The following is a 22,371-nucleotide window of genomic DNA, read 5'->3' as shown; positions in this document are numbered from 1 at the left end:
TCCAAGAGCTCTTACCATGGTGGGTTCTGCCCTAAGGCCTAGGTCAGAGCCCAGCTAGGCCAGAGCTTGGTGCCAGGGCGTTGCCGTGGTTCCCTGCTCCTAGGGCGGCACCCTGATTCCAGCCCGGCTCTCCTGTGCTCCAGCAGCCCTGTCTAATGCTCCCCCTCCAGCCTGTACACACGGCCCTCAGCCTCCACCCCTTTGTTGCCCTCCCGGGATCCCGGCGCCCCTCCACCCCCACCCTTTGCCTATGCCTAGGCCTGCTGGCTCCCTCCTTTCCCCATCTTCTCCCATGTAGCCTCCAGATCACCCCGTCTCCTCTCCTTCCCTGTGTGTGTGGCCATCTGGGCTTCTCTCATGCTCTCTGCTCCCCACACCCCCAGCTCACTCACTCTGGTTGGGGGGGAGGGGTCTTTTTTGTTCTGTGCATGTCTAGCTCTTGCCACGTGAGCTCCTTGCTTGGTCTCCCTGTGCATACAGCTCATTCAGCCCGCCTCACCCTCCTGGGTGTCTCTCCTTGTACACTTTTCTCTGTCTAGCCCTGTGTGCCCGGGGGTGGCGATGTCCTTACTGCTGAGCGTGTCCATTCTGGGTGTCACAGTCTCTCCATGTGTGACTACAAGCATCTCTGTGGAGGGGTCAGAGCGTGCACACACCTCTCTGTGCACACAAACATCTAAGTGTGTCCATCCCCGCACATATGTCTGAGCGCTCCTGTCTGTGACTGTGTGTCACTAACCCTCCCTGTCCCCAAGTATGTGTCTGTTGTGTGTGTCACTATCTCTCCCCCTTCTAGAGGTGTCTGTCACACACATGTGCACTCACAGACACACCCTGTTGTGACAGCCTGAATCACACGCTCGCTCTCTCCTGAGGAATCCTATTGCCATTCTCTGACCTTGCCGCCTCCAGCCCGCAACACTGCTGAGAAAGTTCCCGCTGCCCTTCAGCTCTCGACCTAGAAATATCCCAGTGACTGGAACTGCGTGCTGGGATCCAGTAGCCGAGTGCAGGCCCTTTATGCAGCCACAAGCCTCTGCTCCCCGAGTCCCTCCAGAGTAGCTGGGCTGCAGGAGCTGGCAGGAAGCTGCTCTCCTCAGCTCCTCGCAGGTTTCATAGCCTGGAGACTTTCCCACGGGGTGGGGGGCCTTCTCCGTCCTCCAAACTCAAGACAACATTTTCTGCCCTAAATCAGATACACCCTAGTCAGAGCATGAGCAGAGCTGAGGATGGCAGCTGATGACCGTCTTCGCGCAGAGGGGGCCCCGCTGAGTCTGCAAACCCTGCTCCAGTACAAGCACGGAGCCAACGGATGAGATCGGGGTCCTGGACCACTGAGGGCTTGCACCCCCGATTCTCCACATGCCACAGCCAGCCTCTTCTGCCAGGAGATTCCAAGCCCGCGTCAGGGAGCAGCAATTGGTACAACCTGCCTCCTACTTCTGAGAAGCCAACTCCCCCCTCACCCAATTCCGCACAGTGGTACAGTCGATTCCTCGCTTGGGAGACGGGCTGCAGCACCTCCACCCGCTACACACCCTGGGCAGGGTCCGGCCCCACACCAGGGAGAGTCTTGGCCCCTAGGCCCCAGCATGCCGCTCATTAGACTAGCAGGTGGCAGCAGTGTGACCATGTCCCCGTCCTCCCCTGCACCCCTCCTCCCATAACCACCCCCTGCACCCATCACCTCACTCTCCTCCTACCACCCCATCATCCCCCTACTCCAACCACCCCTGACCCACCTTCACATCATCCTCTCATCCTTTATCTATCCTCCAGCCACCCCCGACCTATCACTCTGCCTTTACTAACCCCATCATCCCACCCTCCTCCAACCACCCACTGCACCCAGACACCCAGTATCCTGCCACCCAGCTCCAACCATCCTAACACCTATATCCTGTCACCCTCCTCCAACGTTCTTCTCCTCCCATCCCCATGCCCCTCTCAGCAGCTCCCGCCCTGTTCCACCCTCCTGCAAACATTGTTGCCAAACCCCCATCCTCAAACTCTCCCACTGCTTCTCACCCCAGCCCCCTCCTGCTCCCGTGTGCCTGTCTTATCACCCTCCACTCCCCATGCCAACCCCCTCCCTGCTTCACCTTCTTCCCGTTCCCTCCTGTCACGCCACCCACTCTGTTCCCCAGCTCTTCACCCTCCAACCCCCTGCCTTTTCAGGCATCCTCTCGCCCATGGCCCTTTCCATCGCTGCAGTGGCTTGCATCTCTCTCTCTTAGTGCTGAGAGCCCTGCACTGGGCACAGAGTCCCACGGAGCCAGCTAACCAGCCTGCCCCGCGAGTGCCCTGGAGAAAATAGTCCTGCACTGGACTTCTGGGAGGGAGAGGTCTGGTCCCCTAACTGTCCCAATATTTAAAGGGACCTCAATGCATGCACACGACCGAATTTACTCCCACGACCCTCGCCCTTCTTGGGCATGCTGTTTGCATGCCCCCATGCACTAGCAAAGGCTGTGTCCTCCTCTGCATTGGTAGTGGGAGCTCACTGGCCCTCTTACCAGGGCCATAGCATAGTGTCCATAGCCATCCACCAGCCTCCTGCCAAGAGAAGCCCAGCCTGGCCCAGCCCAGGGGAATCTCCATGACCACTCTCTCCCAGCTCTCTGTCCACGGCTGATTTCTCCCTAGCCAGGCTTCTAGAACTCTGCCCATCACCCAGCATCTGACTCCCCTCTCCCTGCACAGCTGCTGCTTCCCCAGCATGCTCTCCTGCCTGCCCTTCTTCACATCCGGCCTCCTCTCGCTTCAGCCAATGCCCCAAATTTGCAAGGTCCCTCTGGCGCGTGGCTGCATCGCCTCCTTCTGTGGTGTCGTTATACAATTAGCGTGATTAGTGCCAGCTCTCCCTTCCCCTCAGTGTCATTAAGGAAAGCAATCCAGAACAACGGGCCCCTGGGACGGTCAAGCAGAGCCCTGTCTGTGGCCTGAGCCCAGCATCAGAGGCATGGCACTGGAGGTAGCGAACCAGAGCCCCTGCAATACAGCACTGAACTGTGGGGTTTGGGACTCAACGCATCCTTTACGTGGCATGCTGTTTATGTCTATGTGGGTTCAGTCCCCAGGGATCTCCAGCCCCTGCATATGGAACGTACGTATGGTATTATCGTCACTCAGCCAGGACCCTGGGTTCCCAGACTCCCCATCACACCAGGAGGCTCTGCAAAGCCCTGGGATCTTGATCACTAATTGCAAATTCTGGCTAACACTGCCTTGCTCATCCCCTCCCCCCCTCCTGTTGCCATGGCAGCCACAGCTCCAGTCTCTCCATCTCTCCAGCACAACGTCTTGTCTGCCCTTGGCAAGCAGCTCCATCCAACTGGAGCATCCTCCCCACAACCAGCTCCCCAGCTGCAAGGATGGGATGAGGCACACTGTCCCCTGTCCCCCACCCCAGCCCAGAGAGGGACTCCCTGTACCCTGCCCCCCACACTCCACTGTGTGGACTGACACTCTGTATCCTGCCCCCCCCCGAGAGGGGAGAGACACCCTATAACTGGGAGCGCCCCACAGCCCCTTAGCCCAGAGGCGGAAGGGGTATGGATGCCCTTGTCTCCTGCCTTGGACAGGGCGAGAACCTGTAATGGTCCACACATTGCAGGCAGAGGGGAATCTGCTCTCCCTCACACACCTCGCCAAGCCTGCTACATCCCCCACCCTAGCTCCATGGGGCAGGGACGCTGTGTAGCACTCTGTGCCTATGCAGGGGTGGAACTGCCTCCACACACGCAGGAGGAAGAACCAACCCCTCTACCCTGAACCCTGGCCAGGAGAGAACTCTCATTAACTGGATCCTCTGCTGGGGAAGGGGAAGAGGCCCAGGCCCCCTGGCACTTAACCACCTCGTACAGAAGGGAGGCATGCGGCTACCTGATGAGCAGAGGAGACCAGCACCTCACTCTGTAATCTGGAGGGTGGCTGTCTGGCTGCACATTTACAAACATGAAGCGCCACCTACGGGAGAAGAGGGAGAACAGGACAGCAAGTTCGTTCAGTGCCAGGCTGAAGGGGGAAAGGAAATCAAGGGCTTGGGGAAGTTACTGTGCAGCAAGCCAGAGTGTGACTCTACAGCGCGCCAGCTTGTGGCAAGTTGGTGCACTGTGGATTCACACCTAACTTGCCATGCAGTAACTTGCCCTCCAAACAAGCTCCCAAGCAACTACAGTTACTTAGAAACAGATCTGACCCTCAGAGGCTGGATCCAGATTGGAAACAGGATTGTCCCAGAGTTCAGGGCTGTTTGCATGAAGGGTTTTGGCTTAGGCTCATCTCTTCTCCTTGTGGATCACCTGAGATCAAAATGTCTTGATGTCCAAAGGGTTTTATAACTCACCAGGACACTGGAAAAGGCCCAGAGGCTTGAATGCTGCAGCAGAATTTGCTACGTTACCAGTTTACACTGTCCAGGCAAGGCTCCCAGCTTGGTGAGGTGCTGGTAGATCATCTAATGACTACCACTTTTCAAGTCTTGGGTCAAGCCCTGAAAATCACCCTGGTTCACAGATCAAGGCCAGTGACCCAAACAGGCAGACACTGGAACATTATTTGCACTAACCACACTACAAATCCATCCACCAACAGCCTAAAGATAGTAATGGGAGCAGAGAGAACCCACTGTTCCATCGGCACAGAAGCTGCCAACTCATGGCCTGCAGAGCTAATCCACACTGGATCCAAGCACCAGCCACTGCAAGCAGCTCTCCTCCAACGTCAGAATACAACAGCTGGGTAAGGGAGGAACTCATTGAGGCAGTACAATTAAATCTAACTGGATGGCATTAGCCACTCCATCACACATGATAAAGCACTTATTTGGGATACTCAAGCCACACCCTATGGATTGGTGTATGCCCTTCTTAGTCGTTCTTCCCTGGCTTTCAGCAGCTGTGTCCACTGCTAACAGAAATTATCAATGTTGTCTGCAGGGTAGCCAGGCTTACAAATTCCCTGAAAAATGCATTAGTCCAATTCTGAAAGCTTGAGGCAGAAGAATTCTCCCACTGTTGTTCTGGGTGCAGCCTCCCATTCCTGGGCAAAATCACTGGGGAAGTGGTGGAAAACAAGCTCCAACACGGGGAACCTATCAACATCCTAGATGCTTGGCCAGTGGGCTTCAGGCCAAGACACAGCACGGAGACAAGCCTAGTGGCACAAACAATTATCTTCCACGGGCAACGGACAGAGGTTACATCTCAATGCTCATGGTACTTGGCCTCTTCAGCTTACGACACAGCCGATCACAATGTACTGCAGAGCTGTTAACATGACACAGCTGGTGTAGATGCGGCACTGTGATGGTTACAGTCATTCCTCTCCAAGAGGACCCAAAGAGAAGTAATAGATAACTACTTCTCTTCCCATAGAGCCCTCAGCACAGAATCCTACCGGGATTTATCTTGACCCTGATTCTTTTCAATAGCTATGTGAGACCATGTAAAGAGGCAGTGAGATGCCAAAGACACTGCTGCCAGCAAAACCTGGATGATGCACAGTTGCACATCATCTTTTCCAAAGATGCAGCCAACAGCATCTCAAGGGTATCGCCATGCCCAAAGATCAGCATTTAGATGAAAAGCAGCTGGCTCAAAGCCAATGGGGGTAAGACCGAAGGGGAAAAAGACGGAAGAACTGGTCCAGGAATTCTCCTCCCCTACCACTGTGGGCATCTGCCCCCATTCGTTAAAGTGGCTGGAAGCTTTGGGGTCCTGTTCAACTTGGCATGTGGCCTAGAAAACAAGATAACGTCAGCGATGGAAAAAGCCTTTTTTCTACCTCCAGCTTGCTCAGAAGTGCTGCCCCTTCCTCCCAGAGAAACACTTAGCAACAGCGATCCATCCAGGTGTTGGGTTAGTGTAACTAACTGTACCTGGGTTGGTAGGCGGCCACTGTGGAGGCTCCAGCCCATGCAGAATGCAGCAGCAGGATCCTCAACAGGATGGGCTGCCCCCTCATTCCTGCATTCCACTCCCCGCACTGGCTCCCAGTTCAAGGTCCTACTCCTGATTTTCAAGGCTGGCAAGACACCAGGTCCCAGCTATATCTGCAACCATATCTCCATTCATGACCCACCAGAAATGAAGTGATTCTCTAGGAAAAGCAGCTCATTAAGCCCAGGAAGAGGCATGTGAGAACCGGAGTCAAATTGCTCTTGGTCAAAGGGGTTTGGCTGTGGAAGAAGTTTGGAGAGGAAGACAGACTAATTTGGAGTCAGGGCACCCTGCAAGAGCCTCCTCTTTGACAAAGCTTTCCATTGGACTTTATCCAGCTTGGTTTAACAGTGAAATCTTCGGTGAGCTTAAACACAAAAAGGAAGCTTACAAGAAGTGGAAACATGGACAGATGACTAGGGAGGAGTATAAAAATATTGCTTGAGCATGCAGGGATGTGAGAGGTAACAAGAAGGGTTTCTACAGATATGTTAGCAACAAGAAAAAAGTCAGGGAAAGTGTGGGACCCTTAATGAATGGGGGAGGCAACCTAGTGACAGATTATGTGGAAAAAGCTGAACTACTCAATGCTTTTTTTTGCCTTGGTCTTCACAGACAAGGTCAGCTCCCAGACTGCTGCACTGGGCAGCACAGCATGGGGAGGAGATGAGCAGCCCTCAGTGGTGAAAACAGGTTAAGGACTATTTAGAAAAGTTGGACATGCACAAGTCCATGGGTCCAGATCTAATGCATCCGAGGATGCTGAGGGAATTGGCTGATGTGATTGCAGAGCAATTGGCCATTATCTTTGAAAACTCGTGGAGATCGGGGGAGGTCCTGGATGATTGGAAAAGGCAAATATAGTGCGAATCTTTAAAAAAGGGAAGGAGGAGGACTCAGGGAACTACAGACCAGTCAGCCTCACCTCAGTCCCTGGAAAAATCATGGAGCAGGTTCTCAAGGAAACCATTTTGAAGCACTTTGAGGAGAGGAAGGTGATCAGGAACAGTCAACATGGATTCACCAAGGGCAAGTCATGCCTGACCAACCTGATTGCCTTCTATGATGAGATAACTGGCTCTGTAGATATGGGGAAAGTGGTGGACGTGATATATCTTGACTTTAGCAAAGATTTTGATATGGTCTCTCACATTATTCTTACTAGCAAGTTAAAAAAAATATGGATTGGATGAATGACTATAAGGTGGATAGAAAGCTGGCTAGATTGTTGGGCTCAATGTCTAGTTGGCAGCTGGTATCAAGCGGACTGCCCCAGGGATCGGTCTTGGGGCCGGTTTTGTTCAACATCTTTATTAATGATCTGGATGATGGGATGGATTAAACTCTCAGCAAGTTCGCAGAGGACATAAACTGGAGGAAGAGGTAGATATGCTGGAGGGTAGGGATAGGGGTCAGAGTGACCTAGACAAATTGGAGGACTGGGCCAAAAGAAATCTGATGAGGTTCAACAAGGACAAGTGCAGAGTCCTCCACTTAGGACGGAAGAATCCCATACACTGCTACAGGCTGGGTACCGACTGGCTAATCAGCAGTTCTGGAGAAAAGGACATAGGGATTACAGTGGATGAGAAGCTGGATATGAGTCAGCAGTGTGCCCTTGTTGCCAAGAGGGCCAATGGCAGATTGGGCTGTATTAGTAGGAGCATTGTCAGCAGATCGAGGCAAGTGATTATTTCCCTCTATTTGGCACCGGTGAGGCCACATCTGGAGTATTGCATCCAGTTTTGGGCCCACCACTACAGAAAGGATGTGGACAAATTGGAGAGAGTCCAGCGGAGGGCAATGAAAATGATAAAGGGGCTGGGGCTCTTGACTTACGAGGAGAGACTGAGGGAACTGGGCTTGTTTAGTCTGCAGAAGAGAAGAGTGAGGGGGGATTTGATAGCAGCTTTCAACTACCTGAAGGGGGGTTCCAAAGAGGATGGAGCTCGGCTGTTCCCAGTGGTGGCAGATGACAGAACAAGGAGCAATGGTCTCAAGTTGCAGTGGGGGAGGTCTAGGTTGGATATTAGGAAACACTGTTTCACTAGGAGGGTGGTGAAGCACTGGAATAGGTTACCTAGGGAGGTGTGGAATCTCTATCCTTAGAGGTTTTTAAGGCCTGGCTTGACAAAGCCCTGCCTGGGAGGATTTAGTTGGGGTTGGTCCTGCTTTGAGCAGGGGGTTGGACAAGATGACCTCCTGAGATCTCTTCCAACCCTAATCTTCTATGATATGCTCTGGAAGGGGTGTGTGATTGAGCAGCAAAGTGCTGACAGCATCTGCACAAGAGCCCCACAGTGGAGGTAGAGATGGAGCTGTCAAGACCTAGGAAGCAATTTGGAAACTGAGGCCACAGACACTTGAGATGTCAGACCCTGTGACACCCAAAGAACAGGGGTGTCACACAACTATGGGGTCAGTGCAACTATGTTCAGAATCTCTTATGTCCTCGTTGAAGGTAAAATGGCTGGAGAAGTTTGCATGGGTGGGGGGACACCGAGACTAGTATCAGATCAGACTCCCTCTGCCCAGCTGCTTACCAGTCCCTTTCAAAAATCTCTGCTATGCCACTTCTACCTGCCAGATTCCTACCCCCAGCCTTCCTTGCCTGTCTCCCTTCTCCTCTCGCCCCTTTCTGCTGGGTTGGATCATGGCTGTAACGGCCCTGGGCTGCAAGATAACTGGGTACAACGCACCCATCGTAAAATTCAACTCACCTCTTAAATCTGGGCTGATTATGGACTAGAGATTGCCCTCAGCCCCAGATGCTCTGTGCTTCTCCGAAGGTGGATAGCAGCTGGGTAACTGCTCATCTGATGTACTGTCTGCATAGCTGCTCCTGGCCCTGGGGAAAGGGTGAGGGCCAGGGTACCCCTGTGCTCTAGCTGCTCCTTGGGCTGCTTTACCTTACACCAAGGACCAGAATTTGGGGGTTCCAAGGATAGTCGTAGTCGTCCCCTCCCCCTGGAGCCAGGCCAAGTGCAGCTTGGGCACAGCATCTGTGCTTTATGGTTTTCCATAGACATCTGAGCCTTGTTTACAATGAGGAGCATGGGACAGACAGACAGACGTCCGGTTACCAGCAGGCACAGCTGACCATCACTTCCCCTGGCAGAAAATATGGCAGGCTCCTCACTCAGCATGATCTATCTGGGATACAGTGAAAAGTCAGCAGGCAGTACTTCTGCCCCTCCCTAGCTGTGTCCCTGCAGCACAGGCCTCAATCCTGCTTGGGATCTTGCACGGGCTGCTTAGTACTTTGCCAAGTGACTGTCCCAGGCCCCTCCATACAGCTTGAGATCCCTACATTGGGCCTCTTGTTTCTTACTCTCCTGCTTGGAGCTGGTGCCCTTTAAGTCGAGAAGCAGGACAAGACATGGAGACAGCAGATCCATTCCTACTCTTGGTTACACCCACTGCGACCCCCCTGAAAAGAGCAGGCTGTGTAGAGGTCAGTGGGAAGAAGATTTGGCCCAGTGTTACTAGAAAAATGAAACTTCCCCCATGTGGGGTTGGTGTCAAAGCTGGCAACAGAGCCATAGGGCACTAGCTCCAGAGCGAGACGCCCTGTCATAAGGCATTGCTACAACACTGAGGGTCCCCAAGGAGAAGGGATCTCTGGGTGAGGAGACAGAAGTAAGAGCCTGGGGCTGCTGAGAAAAATTGAGAGTCGTGTAGCTGAGACCTGGTCTACACTAGGAAATGAAGTTGGTAGAACCACATTGCACAGGGGTTTGAAAAATCCACACCCTTGAGTGACGCAGTTAAGCCAACCTGAGCCCCGGTGTAGACGGCGTTAAGTCAATGGATTGCCTACGCCAGGGGTTCTCAAACTGGGGGTTGGGACCCCTCAGGGGGTCGTGAGCTGTCAGCCTCCACCCCAAACCCCGCTTTGCCTCCAGCATTTATAATGGTGTTAAATATAGAAACAAGTGTTTTTACTTTGTAAGGGGGGTCACCCTCAGAGGCTTGCTATATGAAAGGGGCCGCCAGTACAATCGTTTGAGAACCACTGACCTACGCTTTGAGCACCACAGCAGTGTTTTAAGTATAGACAAGCCCTGGAAGAAAAAACTCCAGGGGAGAGGCCAGACAGCCCAGGAAGAGCTCAGGAAGTGGAAGAGAGCCCAGGAATACTGGGAGAAACTGCCTGGAGATAAGAAGGCAGGAAGCAGATGGGTGGGAGGGGGGAATCCCAGAGGGATGCAGAGAAACTCCATTGGCCCTGGAAGTCCTCATGCGGGAGTAGTTACACTGGAGAGAAACAGGTCAGGCAGCACAAGCTGCAGGACAAAACACAAATGGTCTCCCCACCTCTCTGGGTGAACAGCTTCCTGCGGAGGGCTCTCAAGCAGCTGTGGCAGACACAGGCAGAGCGCTAAGAGCTCTCCAGACGTTTGCCCCTCCAGCGGAGCACTGATAGGCCAAAGGAATACCATGCCGGCCAGCAGCTGAGAGCCAGCATCTCTCCACACAGCCCTACAGCAGACTATTGCTGCCCAAAATGCTGAGGTGGATCTTTGCAAAAGGCAATCCATTCCTGCCTTACGCCTCCACCTTTGCTTCCCAGAGTGCACTGTCTGTACGCTGGAAGCAGGCAGTGCAGAGCAAACCGCAGAAATTGATTCAGCACGTGGCGGCATCACCCCCTTGGTAGCCATTAGGAAAACAAACAGCACTTACTTAGACAAACTAACCGCAACAAGAGAGAGGTGGTAGAAGAGTGGTGTGGCTTTAGCATAGGCTTGGGAGCCAGGAACTGCCAGCTCTGACACCGACTCACCACACGATCTTGGGGGTAAATCTCAGCTCTTCTCTGTGCCTAGTTTCCCAGCTGTGAAGAGGATGACACTGACACTGGGTGCTGTGTTAGTCAACATGTGTACAGTGCTTGAATGATATGTTCTGACACACTGATAAAGGGGAAAACAGGAAGCTATGACTCCAATAACTGCCCTCTCGTTGCCTGCCATCACGAGTTGAAACGAAAACACTACCAGCAAATTAGCTCCCCCATCTCCTAAAAGATGGGCTCTGGGGGAGAACCCCTGGGCTACCAGGACCAACACCTGGTCAAGAACAGCCCATAAACGGACATTGCCTTTCCTCCCAGATGGGCTGGGGATCATGTCACTGACCGCAGTCACCATTACGTAGTGCCCACTGCACAACAGCACCGCTCATGGGGTCCTTCCCTGAGCCCCAGAGGGAGTGTGTGGGAAACCAGGGAGTGTGGATTCCTTCATCCATAATAGCTCTGGATAACTTCCTCCCCACCCCATTTCCTGCTGGCCCAGCTCTGCCCTGACCCTCTCATGACACATGCTCATAAAAGCGGGAAATGGATTATGCTAAGAGGCTACTTGGGGGTGCAGGGAGGTTTGGTGGCTGGGAGTGGGGGTCAAGTCCAGGAAGATGCTAACACAGGATTGTGAGATTCTGGCTGCTAAGCAGACAGGCAGTTGCTTGTCAGCGGGGAGGGGTGTGGTGGTAGCAGGAGGTCTCTGCAGCTGGGATGGGGGCTCTTGCTCTGGTTCTTATCACAGGCTTTGGATAGGCCTCTCTGCCATGATACCTGCAGGACCATTTAATGATGGCTATCATTGCGGCCAATCGGATGAAGGTCCCAGCAGACCCGGGCCTCCTGCTTCCCCGCTTGAATAGCCTTGGTTCCCTGTGTAACTCAGCATCAGGGCCATCTCGTGATGCTGCAGTGGGGGAGGAGACCACAAGCACCCCCAGCCAGAACACAAACAACTGCAGTGACATCACAAAGGCCTCTCAAGGCCAGCCAGCTAACGGTACAGGGCCTGTGCTAGCCCACCACGAACCATGTCCATCCGGGTAGCTTGGAGGGAGACCACTGGGTCTTACCAGAGTTGTTTTACCCTGTGAATCCCTCTTCCTGAGCCCCTGGACGTTCCCTCCGAGCGTGAGTTCGGCATTCTGAATGGCCTCCTTTCCTGGATGCTCTGGCCTGAGTTCAAGTCAATTGACTAACCCAGGCAGACCGCATGCCTCTTTCGGGTGGGCACACACATCCTGCCTTCAACGACTCTGATGGAGGTAGCTTGGGTCACTCACCTTATGATGGAGGCCAGGGGCAGTCCAAAGCTGTCCTCCGAGCGGCAGGGGCTGTGAAAGCCATTCTTCCCCCTTCTCCCCCGCTCCTCTTCCCTCTCGCTCCAGGGGGCATCAGTGGCAGAGCTGGTTCCAGAATCTGGCTCCAGGTGGGCCAGAGGGGCAAAATTCTGCTCAATCAGCTTGGCGCTGTCTCGGATCTGGTCCTGTATTTCTGGGGTGAGGGTTGGGAGGTCAAAGGTGAAATAGGTACCATGGGTACGGGCTGGAGAGGAGAGGACGTCAATGGAATCTAGGCTGGTGTAGGATGTCCCCTTGGCTCGATGGGACTCCATGATGCTCTCAAAATGCTTGCTGAAAGAGTCCATCCCATCCTTGGAGAGGCTGTGTCCCAGAAGGAAGGGCACTGGTGACTTGAGCAGGCACTGTTCATCTCTGTCCACGATCCTGGCAGGAGGGGAGAGAGAAGGAACAGCTGGTCAGTGAGGAGCATAGAACGGCGCACTCCTTGCCCTCTGCTAGCCCATTGGTTCTAAATTCATCTGCTACTGAGACCGATAACTGGGAAGGATAGCGTCTCCTCGGAACCGATACAGGACCATAACCCACTAGGGAACCAGGTTACGGGGAAAAAGCCTGGCCAGTCAGATAGGACATTGCACACGGTGACCCACATTGGAATCTGATGGTGCTCTGGATGCACGTGCCAATTAATACAGCACAGACTTTGTTCCCCTCCAGGGGCTCATCCACAAAGACCAATGACTCCACTACTGCAGCCAGACTTGGTCTATTGGCTCAGGCAGTAACGGCTCATTCTTTTAGACACAGAGGTCCTGGGTTCAGATCCCATTGAGGACCCAGCCCTAGAATTATTCTATGGAATAACAGAGTTGGAAGGGACCTCTGGAGGCCATCTAGTCCAACCCCCTGCCTAGAGCAGGACCAATCCCAACTAAATCATCCCAGCCAGGGCTTTGTCAAGCCTGACCTTAAAAACTTCCAAGAAGGGGATTCTACCACCTCCCTAGGTAACGCCCTGTACCCCATGATCAGATCTGTAATGGGATACAAAGCCTTTCTCCCCTAGGTCACTGGTTTGAACCCAGTCCAGATCAGAAGTGATCAAAAGTCATTACGATCTGACAGTGTGGTCTGTTAAATGACATAGATTGCAGCTAGCCAATCAAATTGAGCATGGAGCAGTAAGCAGCTTTCCAGCAAAATGAACACAAATCCACTTTACTCATAAAAGTACAAACAGAATCCGAAAACCAATCTCAGCTGATATGCTGCCATCAGTTTAATAAAGTAAAGGGAAATTACTTTAGGCCATGCTGGTTTCCAATTGGCTAGAGCACAGGAAAATTTATCCAATCAGAACGCGTTCTATCCCACTGCTAGGTTATTGGACACCACAAACACATTTTCATTCAGAAGACTTGGAAAACTCATTGTCTAAATACCTGCTGTCTCACTGACTGAATGTCATTAATTCATTAACCTGCTCAAAACACAACTCTGGTAATCTCACTAGGCCAACCTCTCCATGACTTCAGGGGGGGTTGCCTAAGCAAGCAGTAGGTAAAGAATGGAGAAACCCAACCTTAGATAGGATAGTCTCCACTTCTGTTGTGCAGCGGTACTTGGATGCTCAAATGTCGACCATGTTCCACCCCATAGGTGGCTGCGTTTCAGCGGTGGGTGAAATGACTGCTCTACGTGGTAAAAATCAGTCTGTTATATTTTATGGAGGCCTTTGTTTCCCCCAAGAAGAAAGATGCCATAGAAATGTAAATTCCCTATCATTATAATTCAGGAAGTGTACTATGAAATCAACTTAACAATGCCTGGATCATTTGTCATTAGAGTCCATCTGGAGTCCCATGTGCTGTTCCAGAGGCCGAGGATTATTGCTGTGAATGGGATGCAGCATAGGGCAGCAGCAACGGCACCAGGACAGAAGAAATATCTGTTAAGGGAGCTGGGCGGATTCTCACTGGAAAAGCAGAGGTCAGGGACATCAGGTTATGAATTAACAGATGGGCTAGATGGGGATGGTTCCCACACCCTGCTGGGGATCAGAGCAGAGGGGCACCATCTCAGCAAGACATGGGGGAGAAGATGGGAGCAGAGCACAGACTGTAATCAGGCTCTTGCGCAGAAGCAAGGACAGGAAACAAACCATTTCCAGGTGCCAGTCACATGCGCTAGGGCAAGAGACCCAGAGAATCCTTTCCAGAAAGGGAAGGGATCATGGGAGAGGGGAAGGAGGTAAAGGACAGTAGGGGCAGCACTGCTTCTGGAGGGTCTTCCCTGTGCTTCTGCCTCATTAGTGGTCCATACTGACAGATACAGGCCCACTGAACTAGCAGGATGCAAACTCTCATTGCTGTGATTGTCCCAACTATACCCACTTCAAGGTGTAATTACACAAGGGGAGAGAGCTGCAGTTTCAGCATCCCCAGCACTTTCAGCAGCATCCAGCTGGGGCCTTCCCCAGCTGCTGTGTCTCTGCACGCCCCCTTCCCGGGACAGCACAGTCTCCAGCTGGAGTCAACTACAGACACAGAGGCAGCACACAGTCCCAGGACTGCCTCCTGCTTTGTATGCAGCTCCTCTGCTAAGACAGTCGAGGGCCTACTTCACCTTTTATTGCAGCTCTTCTCTACACCACTGTCAACGGATTTTTTTCTACAAGAGGACCCCCTCACCCCTCGCAGCCCCATCCTGCCAGAGACAGTGCTGGTTAATTCTGCCATTTAGCACCTACACCTGGAACTGACCCTTGATCCCAGGCTAATTAGGAACATATGTATTGCCACAAAAACCAGGCCTCTGGCTCATTTCTGCTACTCTACTGTAGTTTGAAGTTCCTAGCAATTATTTTTTGTAAGCAAGTCTCATCAATTTGCTGTCCTCTTCCTTTAGCAGATCTTTAATAAAAGTACACAGGAGTGAACTCATTGGACTATTCACTCCCCATCATTATGGGCCAGAGAAATCAAAAGGGTCACTTGCAAAATAAGGTGTAAGGTATCCAGAATCTGGCCCCGATCATCACACATACAGATTTCAATGGAAGTTAGGCACCCAAATATCCTTTAGGATCTGGGCACCTGTGACTCGGTTTCCCATCACTGGGGCTCTAATTCAGCAAAGCATTTAAGCAAATGCTTAAGTCCCCTTGGAGCCAGTGTAATCATGTTTCTAGTTAAGCACATGCTTAAGTGTTTTGCAGAATCATTGCTTGCACCTGTTTTTAATTCATAGGACTTTGCCTCTCACCCGGTAGTTATTTACGGTCCTTAAAGCGAGGCATGGCATTATGGGGCTCCCTGGGTATTGGGTCTTAGTCATTTCCAGAGCAAACCTGCTCCATGTGCAAGTAAAAGATGGTTTCCCCACTGACTACCAGGCCTGCAAACTCACCTGGGATCTGAGTCAAGCTGGGTCAATAATGCTGATGGTTCTGCAGGCCAAATTCTGCGCTTGGTGACACGTGTACAACCCCACATGAGGTTTGCACAGGTGCAACTGATTGGAACGTAGCAAACAATTCTGAGGCACAGAGGAGTAGAATCCAGCTCCCTCTTTTAACTGCGAGCATGCCTGCATTGCAGGCAAAGGTGTGACTGCAGCACGGAAGGGTTAGCTTTGATTTAGCTAGCTCAAATAACAATAGCAGTGAAGTCATGGTAGCTCCGGCAGCAGCATCGCTAGTTACTCCGGGTCTCTCTTTGTCGGCAGGGCTGCATCTACACTGGGGTTTTTGTCTACATAGTGACGTTGCCACACCCCTGACCAACCTAGCTATCCCTGTATAAGCTTTCAGTGGAGACCAGGCCTCAGGTTTGTCATTACAGTCGGCAGAGCTGAAGATCCCCCGGGAGCAGATCGGCTGAGTAAGAAGGTGCCCTTTCTCCAGTCACTTTTCCTCTCTGGTTAGCTTGTGCTTTCCTTTCCCCTTTGCTGACCAGCCTGCTCCTGGTTAGCCATGTGCTCCTGGCTCTGGCATTTGTCGTCCCCTAAGGAAAGTCCCCTCTATTGTGACAATCATTGTAACCACACAGTGCTCGCTGATGTTTGGGGGAGCATCCACCCTAACTCTCCCTTGCAGAACTACTCCAAATGCCTAAGGCCAGATTTCTTAAGGCTCCAAGAGATGCAGGTAGGTGTCTAGTAGGGTTTCTAAGAGAGCCAGGTACCTAATGCTCATTGTTTCCAATGGTAAGGTAGAGGCATTTTGAAAACCCCACTAGCTGCCCACCTGCATTTTTAGATGACTAAGAGACCTTTACAAATCCAGCCCTTAATAACTTCCATAGTGGCAGCTTCCAAAACATGCTGCTCTACAAAGCAGGCCCAGAGGGATCTCAGATTGCTCCTCTCAGTCACACCCTGGTGCGCCTCTCACCCGCTTGACAGGGCAATTTAACTCTGCTGCGGCATGCTCTGTACAGCTTTTGTACCTGTCTGACTATGGGGGTTATTTATTACTGCTCTGGTTATCCCAGTACACCCCATCAGAAGGGGGCTCTCATTCCAGTATAAACGTGCCTTATACCGGTAGAGATAATCCTCTCCCGCCATGGGAATAGAGGGGTTGTAACTACTCCAGTATAGTTAAAGCAGTACAACTTCTGTGTGCAGACAAGGCCTCATTGCACTAGCAGATCTGGCAACTGGAATCTCTTAACAGACAAGGTCTTGGTCCCCTCTCTGACTGGGAGGCCCGTCACACCCTACAGTAGTGGTACGTTACTGGAGGGCCATGGAAGAATAAGGCAATCAGCACGGTACAGTGATATCCACATGCTAGGAGTGATAGATTGAGTTATCCATGCAAGCGAAAATTCAGCTGGGTGGTACGATTCCACACTGGCCCAACAGGGGAGCTGTTCATTCTGGCTCCCACCACACTAGAGGAGCCATTCAACACTAGGGAACAGAGTGGGGCTGGGGCTGGAAAGAAGAGGGGACAGCTGTGGTGTGTTTTCACTGCACGATGACTAACACGTGAGCAGCCTGCTGTGATGACACAGTGAGACAAGGTACTGTAGTTTCACCACAAGGTAGACTAGGTGAGCTCATCCCTGGCAGGGGTGTAGTGCTCTCCTCATCTAGTCACCTTGCAGCAAATACTACAAGTGCCTTGGCTCCACCTAGGATTTTCCTGTGAGATAACTATCCCCTAGCTGCACCACAGACTCCCTTGGCCAGGTGTTCAGCACAGTGAGGCTGCCATCCTCTGCCGGGGGCTGCTCAGTGCATGCAGAATGGCTGTCCTCCCTTACTGTGACCAGAAAGGAGATGATTCCTTGATAAGGGGAGCAGACAGCTTGCTCCTTCCTGGGATCCACCTGTGACAATGCTGCCTCACCGGAGACACAGAAATGGCAAGCCCAGAAGCCCCCTAGAATACCTCGAAGTTGCAGCCTACAGTTTGCTGTAGGACAGGTCTCCAAGTCCTCAGTCTTTGTCGGAACTGGAGTCATGGACCCTGGAGCCGCTCGCAGCTGACCACATGGGGCTCACGGCAAGCCACTGCATGTATAGCTCCTGATGAGACAAAGTGGGCCACAACTGGCTGGCTATCTTCACTGGCCCCAACAGCTCCACCCAGGATACTCTCCCAATGTGCAGTCACCAGCTAGACTCTTGTGGAAACCTCATTTTGGTAAGCTCCACTTTGGCCCGGGGGCAGGAGGGAAAGGAGAGAATCATCTCACACATCACACTCAGATGGACACAGCCCTTATGTTTATAAGCACAGCCGCAGCAGTGGGCAGCTGCTGGCTGTGCCTGAGGCCCATTCCCCAGCTGGGGAACGGGGGGAAGTCAGTCCTGAATGCTGAAAGCCATCTGTGTGTCGAACTGGCTGGGTGATGTCACAGTCACCTGCCCTTACAGGATGGAGAGATTAAACTAGCCACAAGATAGAGAATAGTCCCTGTAAGAAGCAAGAGGTGGATCTAGGGCCTGATGCAAAGGCCATTCAGGTCAATGAGAAGTGTCCCACTGACTTCAATGGCCTTTGGGTCAGGCTCCAAGCTCTAGCCACTTCATGATTTGTCTCTCCATGCTCCCCTGGTGTGGCATTCATCCCAGCGCACCTGTCCCTTCCCTCATCCTACCATTACCCTACTCACACTATTCTCCACGCCTTGCTCTCACCCCATGCCATCCCCTCAGAAAGCATTTTGTGTCAATAAGTAATACGTGCAGGCAAACAATTATACCTGGCTTGCTCTTTGTATAGAAAACTTTCTCCATCCCAAAAAACGTAGCAATCTCATGTCCTAGCTATGCATAGAAAGTTAATCATCTACTACTGAAATGCAGTCCCCTCTGGGGTAGAGAACGGCAGCTGTTGGATAACACACAGCAACACTACGCGGCCGTTTAGGACAGGTAGCGAAGGCCACTAAAGCCCAGCCACAGGCACCAACTTTTGTCGGCGCTGGTGGGTGCTCGCGCCCCCCTCTGCCCCCGCCCCAACTCCACCCCTCCCTGCCCCTATTGGATCCCTCTCCAAATTCCCATCCTGGCCCCGCCTCCTCCCCCAAGGGCACCACGTTCCTCCTTCTCCTCCCTCCCTCTCAGGCTTGCCGCATGAAACAGCTGTTTCGTGGAGCAAGCGCTGGGAGGGAGAAGGGAAAAGCAGGACCCAACGGCACGCTCAGGGTAGGAGGCGAAGCGAAGCGGAGGCAGAAGTGAGCTGGGGAGCTGCCAGTGGATGCAGAGCACCTACCAATTTTTCCCCATGGGTGCTCCAGCCCCGGAACACCCACGGAGTCAGCGCCTATGCGCCCAGCCGAAAAAGCTCGGGGGGAATTTAGGGAGGCAGAATGTCGTTATCTTGGTTGGAATTTGACCCTTACTTGCTAGAAGGGCCTTAGGGTCTCTGATCACCCCAAGTGACCTTAGTTCTATGTCTCCAGCAGTTCCCACAGCACAGCACCTCCTGCTGACTCACCAGCATCATTGGTTTTCTTTAGCAGTTTCCCACCTGAGTGCATCACTCAATAATTCCCCTGTCCCATTCATTCCCTCTGAAGCACCTGGCATTGGCCACTGTTGGAAGACAGGACACTGGGCTAGACAGACCATTGGTCTGACCCAGTATGGCTGTTCTTATGAGTGCTGGCCAGCCCAATCCTCCTTAGCTTGTAGTACTGGACAGGACCCTAACCCAATGTGAGGATGCTCTACACAAATACACTAAATTGTACAGGTCACATGTGTCTGGTTTGGGTGCTTGTCCGCAGTGTACTTGAGAGATGATGGAGAATGGAGCAGTCCACCACAATGCACCATCTCACTCCCCTTCAGCAAACCTCACCTGCCCCCGTTCTCCTGCCTCGTCGCCTCAAACACCTCGTCATCCTCATCCATCTCTTCGCCCTGCATCCCGTTCCTCAGACACTTTCCGTCCTGCTCTCCCCTGTGCTGGGGAAAGGGGTCCTCTGTCACACTGTTCCTTCTCCCCAGGGTTCCTGTGACACTCGGATTGCTCTCGCTGTCCTTCTGGCTCTCGATGGCCGAATCCCCTTCGTCCTTCTCAGCCAGGATATCATCAATGTTGGTCTCGCGATAGCATCGCAGCGGCACCGAGTCCAGATCCGTCTCTGAATACTTCACCGTCCTCCTTATGATGCCGGTTTCACAGGATCCTGGCTTCTTACTACCTGCAGGAGCCATCTCTATTTCCACCTCGATGTGACACAAGCTGCGCTCCGCCATTGGCTTCTCTGGTTCTGGTGGCAGCTGGTGGCTGGGCTTCTGCAGGGGTTTTGCCAGTGACGGAGACTCAAGAGGTGTCTGGGGGGAGGTGCCTGGAACAGAGAGATCCCAGAGCGTTTACATACAAGCAGCTGTAACCTCGTTCTAAGAGCAACCCAGCTTACACTTCAAACGAGGGAGCTGCACCTGAGAAATGCAGAGGGACCCATTTTGCAACTGTGACGTATGACCACCTCCAGCAGAGTTCAGCATGGAGCGGGAGCATAACTGGGCCCAGAGAAGGTATGAATCCAGAGGAACAAAGGTAAGAAGGGAGGTACTGGGGCAGGGTCCAAAAGGAGATTCACCTCTGCCAGTGTGTCTGAGGGTTTGGGGTGGCTAGATGTATCCCAAACTGTACAGGTGGGGCCCATACCATGCTGGCCTACCCAAACTGGGTTTTTAACCCTGAAGCCCTCCTCAAACAGGAAACCAAGAGCTGCATCCAGCCACCCAGAGTCAGCACGGATGGATTCGCTGACACCACAGTGGAGCTTAGGGGTTTGGACAAACAGACTCGGATGGCAGCAGAGCTGCTAGCCTCAGAGGGAAGAGGGCCTGGCCATTTCGAGCCTGGATTTTATTAGATAGGCCCAAGCTACAGAATTTGCATCCAGCCTTTCCAAACATAAGGCTCGGGGAAGGAGGGCTTGGTTCTGGGGTGGGTTCAGTTGGACCAGGACAAAGAAAAGGCCAGCCAGAGTATTTGGATCTGGATTTAGCAAGCAGATGTCGGTTGCAGTAGAAGGCGAGGCTGTCCCTCATCCCCACCCCCTAATCGTGAGGGACCCGTTACCTGTCCCCGGAGAGTCCAACGAGCCATAGAAGAATTCCCACTTGGCCTTGGCAATGCGCTGGGCATGGGCTGAGCTCTCCCGGGAATACGCCCATGAGCCCCCCTGCAGGAATGAAAGAGCATGTCAGCTGGGAGCCTCCCGGGGGTGGGGTGGGGGCGGGGAGGAAGGACAGGGGCGGGGAAGCAGGTATGTGGCCTCTGAAGGTGAGGCCCGGCTCTCCCTCAGAGACACACTGGGCAGTACCTGGTCGTGGGGCTCCATGCCCAAGGGGTTGCGCAGGAGCGCCGAGATGTGCTCAGATGGTGTCCCCAGCCCGTTGGAGAGGGAGCTGAAGAGGCAGTTGGTGTTCAGAGCATGGGGGTGCCCTGCTGCCCTTCCGTTGCCAGTACTCAGAGAGGGCTGCTTGCCCACAGGAGAGCGGCTACCGGCCAGGAACGGATCCGAGGCAGAGACCTCCAGCTTCAGCTTCCGCCTGAGGTGCTCCTGGAATGGGCTGTTCTGGGCTGGCGGGGTGCATGTGCTGCCAGGATGCCCGCTCACAGAGCCACATGTGGGCGGCCGGGCTGTCAGCCGCAGGCTCTCGCTTATGCCCTGCCTGCTGCCTGGGGAAGGCTGGCTTTGCATGGTGGGGCAGGAGCTCCCCTCTTTGCTGGAACCGCAGTGGACGGTCTCCCCGAACTCCAAACTGCGGCTCAGGCCGTGGGGGCTTGGCCCATTCTCCCTCCTGGGCTCGCCCGATGGGAGGCCATTGAGGGTTTTCACGCTGGCCTTTTCAATAAAGCGGAACGTCACCACGGAGCTCTGTCCCTCGGGCGCCGGGGCCACCAGTGGGCTGCGGCTGCCCGGGGAGGACAGCAAGGAGTTTTGCCTGCTTCTCAGCGGGGTGCACGGTGCTGTCACCCGCCCAGAGCTTGGGCAGTTGCCATTGCCAAAGGGGCCAGCTTCTGGTGCCTTGCGGATTAAGGAGCCGGTGCTGTTATACATGCCCAGCTGACACCGCCAGGCCTCAGGAGCCAGGCTCTTGCGCAGTAAATGGATCCTGCCCGTGCTGAGATTGGGCGTGAGGCAGCGGTGCGGGCTGGAGGCAGAGGACTCCATGCTCTTGGCGGTGGGCAGCCAGGGCCTCCGATCCAGGTTGCGGGTGAACTTCGTGGGCGACACAGTGCAGTCTCCTTCGGGGCAGAAGCGCATGACTCCCCCTGCCTGGGCCATCGCATGGGAGGAATCAGGTTTGAAGCCAAAAGGGGCAGGGCAGGGAGGAGGAGCTTTTCCAACACCCGTGAGCTGAGAGCTCCGCCAGAGGGCGACGCATCCTTATGCGGCCCTGAAACAAAGGAAAAAACAGCAAGTTAGGGCGAAAATACAATCAGAGATACAGGAAAGGGAGAGATATGGACCGGACCAAGGCCCAGCGCTATCCTAAGCCACCAAGGCTCCCTGGCTCCCCTCACAGGGATCGCACTGGTATATAAAGGCAGAATTTGGCTCAGCTGGAGTACGACGAGAGAGAGAGAAAACAGGGCTACAGTCTCAGAACTGGCCACCTAAATGGAATAACGAGGCAGGGCTTGAAGTGGCCTGAAAAAAGTGGGGGGCGGAAGAGGGAGAATCTGTCCTGTTCTATAAATTAAAGTAACATCACACCTGCCTGACTGTCCCTCTGCCCCCATCAATTTTGGCCCCAAGTCTGTTCTGCCCTCCCAGCCCCATCTCTGCTCCTCCAGCATCTCTGGGGCTGTTCTCCCCATCACCCAGGCCTGGGG

The 22,371-nt window shown here is 53.4% G+C and overlaps 1 protein-coding gene across 1 annotated transcript in view; it reads right to left on the bottom strand.

Moving 5' to 3' along the window:
- The window catches only part of PSD (pleckstrin and Sec7 domain containing), a 65,899-nt gene extending 44,079 nt beyond the window's left edge, over positions 1–21,820 (bottom strand). Inside the window, exons 1-4 of the mRNA XM_077821719.1 lie at positions 20,852–21,820; positions 20,608–20,710; positions 19,372–19,864; positions 12,030–12,473 (exon numbers count right to left, since the gene is read on the bottom strand). Of these exons, the coding sequence (XP_077677845.1) occupies positions 12,030–12,473; positions 19,372–19,864; positions 20,608–20,710; positions 20,852–21,820 (2,009 nt within the window). The remainder of the gene's footprint in view (positions 1–12,029; positions 12,474–19,371; positions 19,865–20,607; positions 20,711–20,851) is intronic.
- Between the last annotated feature and the right edge of the window lie 551 nt (positions 21,821–22,371).

Source organism: Eretmochelys imbricata, chromosome 7, assembly GCF_965152235.1.
Source record: "Eretmochelys imbricata isolate rEreImb1 chromosome 7, rEreImb1.hap1, whole genome shotgun sequence".
In the NCBI taxonomy this organism is placed as follows: Eukaryota; Metazoa; Chordata; order Testudines; family Cheloniidae; genus Eretmochelys; species Eretmochelys imbricata.
Note: the sequence above shows the minus strand (reverse complement) of the source record. Positions and strands in the feature narration are given on the sequence as shown.